The 13050-nt window shown below is 39.6% G+C and overlaps 1 protein-coding gene across 1 annotated transcript; it reads right to left on the reverse strand.

Annotated features, from left to right (window-relative positions):
- Window positions 1-1652: 1652 nt before the first annotated feature.
- On the reverse strand, window positions 1653-10789 carry LOC306973848 (L-rhamnose-binding lectin ELEL-1-like). Its single transcript, XM_079570907.1, has 6 exons — window positions 10581-10789; window positions 7939-7974; window positions 7803-7853; window positions 5897-6026; window positions 5645-5808; window positions 1653-1688 (listed from the first exon to the last, which is right to left on the reverse strand). Exons 1-6 carry the CDS (start codon window positions 10609-10611, stop codon window positions 1660-1662), a joined length of 441 nt encoding a protein of 146 aa, XP_079427033.1. The 5' UTR covers window positions 10612-10789; the 3' UTR covers window positions 1653-1659.
- Window positions 10790-13050: the final 2261 nt, after the last annotated feature.

A 13050-nucleotide genomic window follows, 5' to 3' on the forward strand; every position in this document is an offset into this window, starting at 1 on the left:
TGTATAAGCTTTTAGATTTGAGTAAAGCCAAACTTGAGAAAACGCGCTAGGTTTAGAAGATCTTTATTTATATAGAAGAAGATCTTTATTTATATAGCGCCTTTCACAGACATGGTCACAAAGCGCTTTACATGAGACAGTTTAGGTGGGGGTTGAGAGATTGCCTGATTTTGTTCTAGCAGTTCAACATGTGTTCTGCCCTCTTTTAGTGTGAACTCAAACATTTGTGGGAAAACACATTTCAAAACATTTGTATCAGTTTTCTGAAGTATTTGTATTGGTTTTATTTCAAGTGAGTTTTTTTGGTGAAATGTTTTTATTTTTTGTAATGAATAAAAAACAATGGGCGAGGTCCTTGGGGAGCTGACATTGCTGTAATACTGGTGGCCAGGGGCGAGTCCAATAGACACTTGGGAGCACTGATTCTAATGGAACTTCGAACGTCCCAAGAACTTCTTAAAAGTCTGGCTCCAAAGAGTTTTTCTTTTTTTTAAATCGCATATATGACCCATGTGACAACGCTGGGGTGGGAGAAATATTTTCAACCACGCTAGTTTTTGTTTATCAGGTCGAAATTTGGAAGCATTTTCAGTACAGTGACTGGCTCCAGAGCGGCCATTAAGGTTCACACAGGACTCGGGACCTTTTTCATCCTCGTTTTCGTCGCTGTTTTGATTTAAAGGCTTTTCAAGACACTTTTAGATTTGGGTAAAGCCGAACTTGAGAGAATTGGCTTGGTTCAGGTGGGGGTTAAGAGGTTAATGCAGATGTAGCCTTTTTTTCTCATTTCACAATATACTCCGAGACAACACAGCACAGACACTACTCCTGGTCACGTATTTCTCCAATAAAAGTTAAAGTTGCATTACTTAAGTGAAAAGTACTTTTTCACTGTTAAAAATATTTCAGTATTAAAAATGAACGTAGTGGAGTATCTTTCATATTTTCTCATGTTCATCATCATCATCTGAGTACGCTTAACCCCTCAGTGCCCAACTGAACCCACCACATTTTCTCAAGTTCAGCTTTACCCAAATCTTTTTCTTGGGAAAAAAACGTCAAAAACAGTAACAAAAACGAGACCAAAAAAGTGAAGAAACAGTGACGAAAAAGCCACAAAACAGCAACAAAAAGGGACAATAAAAGCAACAAGAGTGACCTAAATGTGACAAAACCGTGACAAAAAAGCAACAGTGAAGTGACAAAAAAAGTGACAAAAGCACAACAGCAACACGGCAACAACACAAGGAAAAAGATCTGTTAAGAGCAATTGTAGCTTCCAAATGAGGCGTTACCCTGGCCTATATATATATGAGCTCCAGTCAAGAAGCTTTGTGATTTGGGTAAAGCTGAACTAGAGAAAATGTGGTTGGTAAAGGCATTATGGCAGAAGTTTGGGTTCATTTATTCTTCAGAGGTCCGGGAGCCAGACACACTGGATCTGTGATGTAGTGTCGCCACCTGCTGTTAGCGAGAGGACACTTCAGATATTCATTCATTTCTATTCACGAAGCCAAGTGCAAATACAACATTGTACGAACACATTCTCCGACGTGAGGTGTGGTGTTACTCGGTTTATTTGTGATTGAAAACACACAAACGGAATCCGCATCGAAGTGTTTATTACCAAAGTAAAAAAATGATGAGGTGAAAGTGACTTTATTCTTCTGCTGCAGGTTTGTCCACACCTGAAATAGAACAGGAGCATTTACAGGTTCATATTTACAGTTTCATTTGCATTTGACTTTATAACAGATCATGAGGTTTCTGCCATTAACTATTGTCAATGATCTCTTTCACACTTGCAGGTAATTTCTCTTAAAAGTAGGACGAAGGCCAATTTGGAAACATATCAAACAAGACCAGTGGTTCTCCAACATTTCACACAACCTTAACCTCAATTTTAAATTGTCATCTCTAAACGAACTCTTACAAGAGAACTTCTAAACAAGAACCAACCACAGAGAGGACAAAAACAGCGGTACTGGCACCACGTAACGTCACATCATTCTAAAGAGCCTATTTTTAAATTGAGTCAGTAACTATGGTGATTGTCTAGATTTCTAGTCTTAGGGCTGCGATTTTTTTGTCGTTAAGATTTTTAGATGTCACACACGACGTGGGGATTGTAAAATCATGAGCTACTCTGGTCTCACTGTGCGACGGTTCAAAGAGAGAATCGTAGCTCCGATCAAAGTTTTGTCGCAGCAGTTTGAGGCTCCAGACGGCGTGCGTTTAGCTGAGGCGAGTGCCGCATGTTAGCGGGGTTTATTTCAGCCGAAAAGTGCAAGGAAAGTCCTGTAAATTGCAGAGCCGGACTCTCTCAGGCCTGGCTTCTGTTGCTTATGAGACCCCAGACACACTGGCCACGTTTCCTGCTCTGTGTAAGCGCATTGCCTTTTTGACCCATTTTGACATAGATTTTACTGAAGGTGAATTGAAAAGAAAATAAATAGACAAAAAGAAAGAAATCAAGAAAGAAAGTGAAAAAATAATGGAATGAAATTGAAGAGAAAAACAGCAAAACAGTAATTACTAACATTGTTAACATAATAATAAAATGATAATAATAATGGTATACAGAAAAAAAAACAAAAAAAAACAACGACAACAACTTTACAACAGATTATTACTGCTATTTATGATGCTACGTTTTTTTTTTATTATTGATATTATTTTGGTTTATTTATTTTGGTTTCTGTTAAGGGGAAGTGGGTGGGACATGAGGGGTAAAACCACATAGATGTTTGTTGGCAACTTATGTGAAATAAAAAGATAATGAACACAAAAAAAAACCTTTTACAGAAGTTGAATTGGAGCGGCCACACTGAGCTGTGCGTAACGCGCGCCATGGGCAATGCATGAGACAAATTCTTCAAAATAGAACCAGTACTATCTTTCCATGCGTGTTGACGGGTCACTGACAGAGATCCTCTCTGCAACAGAGGAGGCTCACTCTGAGACTGTCCCAAAATATCAGACACTGCCCCGGATGTCGGTCATAGCTCGTGCTTGGTCGTACGATGGCTCTATTTTGAATCTTTGTCCCTGTCTCACTGTACGATCAAAATCGACAAAATCGGCCAGTGTGCACCCGGTCTTAGTTTATTTCTCTAATTCCTGTGCCAACTCACATGAATTTCTCCATTGTGGGATCAATAAAGCCTTGTCTTATCTTATCTTATCTTATCTTATGAAACTGTCACAAAGTTCAAAGTCCTCTCTTCCTCTAATTATTTCCTCTAAAAGGCGTCCAAAAGTGGAGACGATATTCAAAAACATGAGTGTGATGTTGGTCAGTGGAATAAGAATAATGTGGCAAGTTTGTGAAACCAATCATTGTCAAAAAAATGATCAGGGAAAACATTTAGACATTTGCTTTTTGGGAAATTCCTTTCAAAAAACGTTTCCCTCCCGTAGAGTTGTGTTATATAATCTTTCTGGTGTAATTTAACATCTTGGATCATTAGGTCTCGTTCAGATTGTAGCAGTGATACAATTGGTTGAATTCTCAATAGACAGCTACATGGGTACTATTACACTTTTTATATACCGGTACCTGAACGATCCTTTACCTAGACTCAAAACTACACTCAAATATTTGTCGAGGTGGGAAGTTTCTGCCTAAATTGGTCATATAATGTGGTCTCATCTTCATCAGAATCATAAAAATGAATAAACAGTGTCTGCTTAAACTAATGCCACCCAAACATTTACATTTTGTCATATTTTTTATTGGCCACAACATGTAAACATTCACAGGACAGTGTGGAATAAGTAAGTGCACCCCCTGAATCTCGTTGAATTGCAGAGGAATGGTCTAAGATTCACCCTGATCTTTGTGAGCGTCTAATCTGCAACTACAGAAAGGTAGTTATTGCTGCAAAAAAAGGATCCGCAGGTATTTAACACAGGGGTTCACTTACTTATTCACACACTGTTGTGAATGTCTCAGGTTTTTCTTATAATATTTTTGATAAACCTGTGAATTAATTTTTCCATTGATGATCTCATGTTGTCCAGGCCCTGGGACAACACAACAGCCCCACCCCATGATTCTCCTGCTCCAGACTTCACAGTGAGGATAGTGTAAAGATGTTGGTGCTGTTCCATTTGTCCTCCACACATGACGTTGTGTGTTCCTCCCAAACTATTCAACTTTGGTTTCATTCGTCCACAGTATATTTTTCCAGTAGTGCTGTGGAGTATCCAAGTGCTCCCTCGCAAACCAAAGTTGATCAATTTTTTCGATACCGGTAGAACCTTAATGTTTTTCCCCAGCCTTAGATACGATCAGACAGGTTTCAGGTTCTTACATTAGTAGATCTGTGATGTTGTGATACAGTCAGGTTCCTACATTAGTAGATCTGAGATGATGTGATATAGTCAGGTTCCTACATTAGTAGATCTGTGATGATGTGATATAGTCAGGTTCCTACATTAGTAGATCTGTGATGTTGTGATACAGTCAGGTTCCTACATTAGTAGATCTGAGATGATGTGATATAGTCAGGTTCCTACATTAGTAGATCTGAGATGATGTGATATAGTCAGGTTCCTACATTAGTAGATCTGTGATGATGTGATATAGTCAGGTTCCTACATTAGTAGATCTGTGATGTTGTGATACACTCAGGTTCTTACATTAGTAGATCTGTGATGTTGTGATCCACTCAGGTTCCTACATTAGTAGATCTGTGATGTTGTGATGCAGTCAGGTTCTTACATTAGTAGATCTGTGATGTTGTGATGATACGTACACTCAGGTTCCTACATTAGTAGATCTGTGATGTTGTGATACAGTCAGGTTCCTACATTAGTAGATCTGTGATGTTGTGGTACAGTCAGGTTCTTACATTAGTAGATCTGTGATGTTGTGATGATACGTACACTCAGGTTCCTACATTAGTAGATCTGTGATGTTGTGATACACTCAGGTTCCTACATTAGTAGATCTGTGATGTTGTGATACACTCAGGTTCCTACATTAGTAGATCTGTGATGTTGTGATACAGTCAGGTTCCTACATTAGTAGATCTGTGATGTTGTGATACAGTCAGGTTCCTACATTAGTAGATCTGAGATGATGTGATACACTCAGGTTCCTACATTAGTAGATCTGTGATGTTGTGATGATACGTACACTCAGGTTCCTACATTAGTAGATCTGTGATGTTGTGATACAGTCAGGTTCCTACATTAGTAGATCTGTGATGTTGTGATACAGTCAGGTTCCTACATTAGTAGATCTGTGATGTTGTCATACGTACAGTCAGGTTCCTACATTAGTAGATCTGTGATGTTGTGATACAGTCAGGTTCCTACATTAGTAGATCTGTGATGTTGTGGTACACTCAGGTTCCTACATTAGTAGATCTGTGATGTTGTGGTACACTCAGGTTCCTACATTAGTAGATCTGTGATGTTGTGGTACACTCAGGTTCCTACATTAGTAGATCTGTGATGTTGTGGTACACTCAGGTTCCTACATTAGTAGATCTGTGATGTCATATGTACAGTCAGGTTCCTACATTAGTAGATCTGTGATGTTGTGGTACAGTCAGGTTCCTACATTAGTAGATCTGTGATGTTGTGATACACTCAGGTTCCTACATTAGTAGATCTGTGATGATGTCATACGTACAGTCAGGTTTGGTGGGAGCAGGAGGCGGCGGTGGAGGCGGAGGAGGAGTTGGAGGTTTGGCGCAGTTGTAGGACACCTCCAGGTATCGAGTCTCCTCTTTACAGGGATACTCTCCAAACACGTACTCTGTGACCGGGACTCTGCAGGACCTTCTGTCGGCACAACTGACAAACAGGAGAGAGAAGAGAGTTCAGGAGAAAACCGTAAATCAGCTGGATTTCAAAGAGCGGTTGTACTATCTTTTGTTCTTACAGATCCTCGACCACCATCTCTGCCCAGGGGAAGGTGCAGGGCTCGTCAGGTTCAGCTTTGCCTTCTCCACAGCGAGTCCCGACGCCCACTTTGTACAAGATGTGCTCCAGTTTGATCTTAGTGCCCACCTCTGCGAGGTGGCAAGAAATCAGATTATGTATATGAATATAAGGTTATGTATATCACATAGAGGTGTAACAAGGCACCGTGGCACAGCACGGTTCACCGCAGTGCAAAGAATCTGACGACATGCGCTGTACGAAAGTGACGGTGCAAGTCTATGGGCCCCATCTTGTGTTTCAGAACGCAGACTATAGTGCAACATTTTGTGCTAAGTAGGAACACGATCTTACAGCTCCAGACTTAGCACACTTAAGTGGGAAGTACATTGGGTGGAGAAACGCTTTTTCCTCCAACCAGACTCCACGGGAAAGAGGGGGGGTGAACATGTGCATATATTTGTTTCGTGTAACTCCAGGCCGATCCGCCACATCGGACCAGCATAGGCATCTATTTCTCTCAAGACACGAGCATTGTTTAGCTCATGATGGGGTTAATAAAGGTTTTATTTTGACCTGTGAGAGCCTTAAGGAAGAACACAATGCAGTGCCATGTAAACGAAATGAATGTCAGCCGTGCTCCCCTCACAGCAGTCACCACCTCTTGCGACACCCTCTTGCAAGTGGTGAAGGCGCATAGAGCATAGCTCCGCCACTCGGAAAATCCCAATTTGCTAAAGGCCTGTGCACCCTGTGCGCCAGGCACAAGATCTGGCCCTATATTTTGGGATATTTAAAGGAATAGGCCACAGTTTTTCCATACTGAGACATGTTCTTACCTGAGCTTAGACGAGTTGATGTGTACCAGTCTGGTCTTTACGCGTGCGCTCAGTCATGCAAAAAGACCAAGGATGTTGTTAGCATTTAGCCTCCTTAGCTTTTCGACATCCGCACAGTGAGGTGTTTTTACGCCTCACAATACAGTTCCCCTTTTTATCTGCTTAGAAAATCGACATGTTTAATTTTGTGTGACTAGACTGGGATCGTGTAACTGCTCACGTAACTGTATTTAAATAGGGGAAACTTGGAAGAAATTGGTCGCTTCTAACTTCACCCCCGCGTGGGTCCATAGAGGAGAGGAACAACATCTAACGACATCTTTGATCTCTTTGCATGACTGAGCGCACGCGTAAAGACCAGACAGTTACGTATTAACTCGTAGGTAAGAACATATCTCAGGATGTAAAAACGGTGGCCTGTTCCTTTAAGCTCCATGTCATGCGTATGTGTATGTGCATGTGCGTGTGCGTGTGCGTGTGCGCGTATGCGTGTGCGTGCGTGCGCGTGTATGTGCGCGTGCACGTGCACGTGCATGTGTATGTGTGTATGTATGTGCGCACCTAAACACAGAATGCATGTGTGTCATCAGTAACCACTAAACTGAAGGCTGTGGACTCTCCACACCTGTACAGTTACATCCTCTAAAACACATCCATCTGTGTGGCTTTGTGAAGGTTTGTCCTGCTGAGGACCAGGCTGTGGTGAGTGATAGATCCAGTGCACAGACAAATGCATAAGATCCAATCTTAGTCATAATCCGCCTCAAAGCTTTGTTTACAAAAACATACAAGGTGGTCAAAGAACAGCCTCAAACTTAATGCGCTGCTGTGAGTGTTTTAGCTGCCTATGGAAAACAAAACTGAAACTCATCACCAATTTTACTCTGAGATTATAAATACTGCTAAAATGTATTGCACTTGAGATACTGAACCATTACACCCCTAATATCAGATTATGCTGTTTACACGTCCCTTCAATAATCTGAGAACTCCAGAAATCAGATCATGATCAGCAACATCATGTGAAATCACTTGTTTTATTTTGATGTTAAAAAGCAGATTTCTTACCACACTCCATGGTGGCAGTGTCGTTGACGCAGGCGTAGACCACCTCTCCCTCTGTCCAGCACAAACCAAGCACAAACACTTTAGCTGCTTCTGCTTTACACGACATGACGGTAGTGATAATCAAAATGTTACTCACCGGTCACTGGGGTCAGAGACCAGGCTGCAGCCAGCACTAAACACAAACCAAACACTCAGATACAACTTTGAAGCTCTGAACCCCCGCCTGAACCCAGCACACTTTCTCCAGCTCCACTCTCGACGACGAAAAAGTGACGCAAAAGCAACAAAAACGTGACGACGACTGGAGAAAATGTGCCGGGTTTAGGGTAGGGGGTTTTCAGCAGAACATGAACGACAATGGAGCTCATACGGAAAGAGTTCATTCACTTCCAGTCAGTGTAAGAAAATCTCAAAGTCACATCATCTCACGTGCAGGGAGGGAGAGGGGAGACCTGAGTGGTTGAACTTCGAAGCTGGATTTAGAGGGTCTACTGGATCACTCTCTATCAGGGTAGATCTCCATGGGAACATCTGTGACATAGTTCTCCAGTTCTTTGTTTGCATTAATATGGCACAGATACACCAGCGCTTTAGGCACTGTTATCTCGGCCTGAGCTAAGAGCTTTATAGCACCACTTATCCAAAAGCTGCATGTCAGGGTTTGTCGACCCGAGTTAGAGGAGCAAATCCAGGTTAAGTTCAGCCGACTTCATAGTATTGCCCTCTGCTGTGTTCAAAACAAGTCTCCAAACCATTGTTGGTCAGTGATGGACTTTACTAACTCATATAAATACACTCACAGAGGGGATGTGCCCAGTAATTACACTGATATTAACCGTAAACCAGTCCAAATGTAAGGCTGGGTACCGTTAAATGACACCAGTCTGGTTTAGGTTCTACTAGTATCGACAAAAGTGAGAGTATCCAAAGCAAGAACCCAAAGAAAAAAAAAATAATGACTAGATTTAAGTGTTGATGCTATGGGGGGAATGGGAAAAACGGGGCAACAGAAAAGGTGACCCAAAAAAAAGGTAAAAATGGGGGGAAAGTGGCAAACTTTGGGAGAAAAAAAGGAACAATAAAAAAAAAAAAATAGGGAAACGAGTGGAAAAATAGAGGAAAATTTGAGAAAAATGGAAAATTTGGGGGGAGACGTTAAAAAATTGGGATAAATGAGGGAAACAAGTGGGAAAATTAGGAAAAGGTTGACAAAAAGGGGTAAAAAAAAAATGCAGAAAGTGTTTTTTTCTGCCCTTTTGTCATTAAAGGGACTATATAGAGTCCTCCCCCTACATGTTCCAGCCATGTTCCTAATGTGTAGAATGAGCTCAGACCTGTTCACCACAACTGCCTCTAAAGTCCTGTCACTCAGAAAGGTGTTACTTCGGGTCTGAAGTGCCGTCATGCACGAGCTTAATATAGAACAGGGGTGGGCAAGTTTTCTTGGCGGAGGGGCCAATTTTCTTGATTGTAAATATAGACCGAGGGCCGAAGCTGCTGATTATTAGCCCAAAGTAAAGAACACTGGAAAAATGACCATCATGAGATAAATGACTTAAAATTGCTAGAATGAAAGTTCTTCTATGTTGAATTTGAGTCGGTTTGAACTAATCCAAGATACAAATGCTAAAGCGCCAATGGAACAAGAATAAAACCCAACTTGAAATCAGACAAATAATTGTTTTTCACTTGAAATGACACAAAATTATCTGAATTAAGAGAATAACTACAACTAGAGGTTTTATCTCATCTAAGACCTAATTTTGACAACATATTTTATTTTAGTTTTAGTCTTAGTCTTTTGACTAAACTGTAATTTAATTTTAGTCGAGATTTAGTCGAAAAAATCATTTAAATTTTAGTCTAGTTTTAGTCGACTAAAATTGCATGTCAATTTAGTCTACGAATTTAGTCGACTTTGCATTGATGATATTCGTTATAATTATATTTAATCTTGTTCCTCTGCTTCATGGAGCTGCTCCACATGAACAAAGCTCAGAGCTGATCCTCTTTCAGACGCTCAATAGAAGTTTGGATGATTTTAGTCTCTCCTTTTCATTTTTATTTAGTCTTATTTTAGTCGAATAAAATATCTTTTTTATTTTAGTCATAGTTTTAGTCTCATGAAAAACTTTTAATTTAGTTTTTGTCCAATTTTAGTCGACAAAAATAACACTTTGACTAAAATGAAGACTAAATATTTTAGTCGACGAAGTTAACACTGCTAAGACCAGACCAAATCTACTCAAACCTTAGATTTAATCTCTTAATTAAAGTAGATTAACGTCATTTCTTCCTTAAAACTATGCACTTCTTTCTAATGCCAGTGTTGAACATAATATATGACTGGGTGTATTGACCGTACCGTTCTACCTTTGTTTCTCCCATTTAACTCTAACAATGTTCAAAGTACTCTCTGATTTGTGTAAAAATGTTTCTCATAATCATCTTGAGGGCCAGAGGTTCTGTGCTGGAGGGTCAGATTTGGCCCCCGGGCCTGATGTTGCCTACCCCTGATATAGAAGGTGCAGTTACACGTATGACCTGAGGTGGCAGTAGTGAGTATAAAATGGCCATCTAGCCCCTTTAAAGGAAGTTTGTTTATTTTTTTACTTTAAATATATTATATGAAAGTTCTGGTATCGTGAGGAAAAGTAACAGTACACAGCCGTAGATCCAAACGTGTTTTAGCAGCAGATCCTACACTCACATGTTCAAACAAAAATAATATCATAACAATCAACAATGAACAATCAAGTCGTCCTGAGCGAGACTCACGGCCGAACGCGAGGATCCTCACTGGGACCATGCTGTCGCTCTCTGTCCGCTCTTCAGTTTTTCTTCTGGTAATGTGTCCCGTGTCTGAAGCTTTTGGCCCGGACGCTCCGTATTTAAAGGTTCGGGTCAGACATGCAGACGCCTGTCCCGTCGCTGAGGCATGTGGGGCCCCCGTCCCAGATGTGAAGGGCCTTTAAAAACGAGCTGCAGGAGTCAGGCTGTAAACCCGCGGGCGAGTCGGCACACACCTCCAGCTCATTAACGCTCTCTCTCTGAACCACAGATCAGTTATTACAGCGTCATGTGTGTAGCATGTTCTCTTCAGAGGGTCTTCAGGAGGAAGTTCTACCAAAGCTGACCATGAGAAGAACATCCATGACGCTGTATGCACGGATCATTACGCTGCCATGTGAATGATGTTCTATCAACACAACTGTTCCTATTTAACCTCTCAACCCCCACCTGAACCGCCCTGGCTTTACCCAAATCGAAAAGCTTCTTCAGAAAAGAGTCCAAAATGAAAATGCGCTGGAAAAGCAACAATAGCACAATAAAAAAAGCGACAAAAACACGACTATACACTGATGAAGAAGCAACAAAAAAGTGACGCAAAAGCAATGAAAAAGCAACAAAACATGGCAAAGATACGACGGAAACGCAACAAAAAAGTGACAAAAACAAAAAGTGACAAAAAACTAAAAGTGACCAAAAGAAGTGACAAAAAATACATTAAAAGTGAAAAAAATAACAAAAACAAAAAAGTGAAAAAAAAATAAAAAATGACAAAAAAGTGACCAATAGAAGTGACAAAAAAATAAATAAAGTGACAAAAACAAAAAGTGACAAAAAAATGACAAGAAAATACATTAAAAGTAAAAAAAATAACAAAAAAAGTGACAAAAACAATGAAAAAGCAACAAAACATGGCAAAGATACGACGGAAACACAACGAAAAAGTGACAAAAACAAAAAAGTGACACAAAAAAAACAAAAGTGACAAAAAAGTGACAAAATAGAAGTGACAAAAAACAAAAGTGACAAAAAAGTGACCAAAAGAAGTGACAAAAAAATAAATAAAAAAGGAAAAAAACAAAAAAGTGACAAAACAAAAAAGTGAAAAAAAAACAAGTGACAAAAAAGTGACCAATAGAAGTGACCAAAAAAAGGAAAAAAAAAAGTGACAAAAACAAAAAAGTGACCAATAGAAGTGACCAAAAAAAAGTAAAACAAAAAAGTGACAAAAACAAAAAAGTGACAAAAAAACAAAAAAGTGACAAAAACAAAAAAGTGACAAAAAAAACAAAAGTGACAAAAAAGTGACCAATAGAAGTGACAAAAAATAAATAAAAAAAGGAAAAAAACAAAAAAGTAACAAAAACAAAAAGTGACAAAAAAAACTACAAAAAGTGACAAAAACAAATTGTTACAAAAAAGGGACAAAAAAAGGGAAAAAAACAAAAAATGTCAAAAATGTGACAAAAATGTGGCGACAATGCAACAGAAAAGTTTCGATCAGTTCTGTAGGTCGTAGCTTTCAAACGTAAGCTCCAGTCGAAAAGCTTTTAGATTTGGGTAATGCTGAACTGGGTTAAGGTGGGGGGTAAGAGGTTAAAGGCAAGAAGTTAGTCCTGAATATGAATACAAATTAAAGGTATGATTACCGGGTCACAGCAAATACGTACACGTGGACCTAAATCAAAATGAAACCATGCTGGGGAAACAAGTAGACAAAGCTAAACTTATGTCTGATCTTTCTTGGACAGCTTTACCCAAATCTAAAAGCTTCTCGACTCTTGCTTTTTCGTCACGTTATTATTTTCCTCTTCGTATATTCATCACTTTATCAACACTTTCTCTTTGTCGTGTTTTCATCGTGTTTTGTGTGCTTTTTTGTCGCTTTTCTTTTTTCATTTTTGTTGCGTTTTTGTTTACAGGCGGTGGACAGCCTGGGTAAATCCTGTGCACAATCGGAATAGAATGGCATCCAATGGTCAAATAACAACACGACATCCTAAAAACAGTTCTCTACAGAGCTATATCCACCTGGAACCGGATTCCAGTGAGAATTTGGGAACTTAGAAGCAAGATTTTATTTGAAAACAGTTTATTGCACCATGAAAATCTACATATATTTTAAGCCAAATACATATGCTTTTTTAAAATACTGCAGACTAGTTGACTGCTTAATGCTCTCAGCTAATGGGTCCATATAAAAAAAACAAATAAATATGTGTTATATCATGGGCAATCTGAATCTGATATGAGTAATATGTCGAGACTGAACGGGTGAATTCAAAACTTCCTTTTCTGTGACTGTGATCCTGTTGGAAGGTGATTGTAAATGGGTATTGGGTGGGTAAATCAGCTATTTTTGATTATTTTGTTGTGTATTTTAACTGTGGGTCCCAAAACATACAAAGTTCTACACTTCTGGAGATTTCCCTTTTACAAAATGGACTCTAAGATCCCC

The sequence above is a fragment of the Gobius niger genome (genome assembly GCF_951799975.1).
Source record: "Gobius niger genome assembly, chromosome: 1".
NCBI classification, from domain to species: domain Eukaryota; kingdom Metazoa; phylum Chordata; class Actinopteri; order Gobiiformes; family Gobiidae; genus Gobius; species Gobius niger.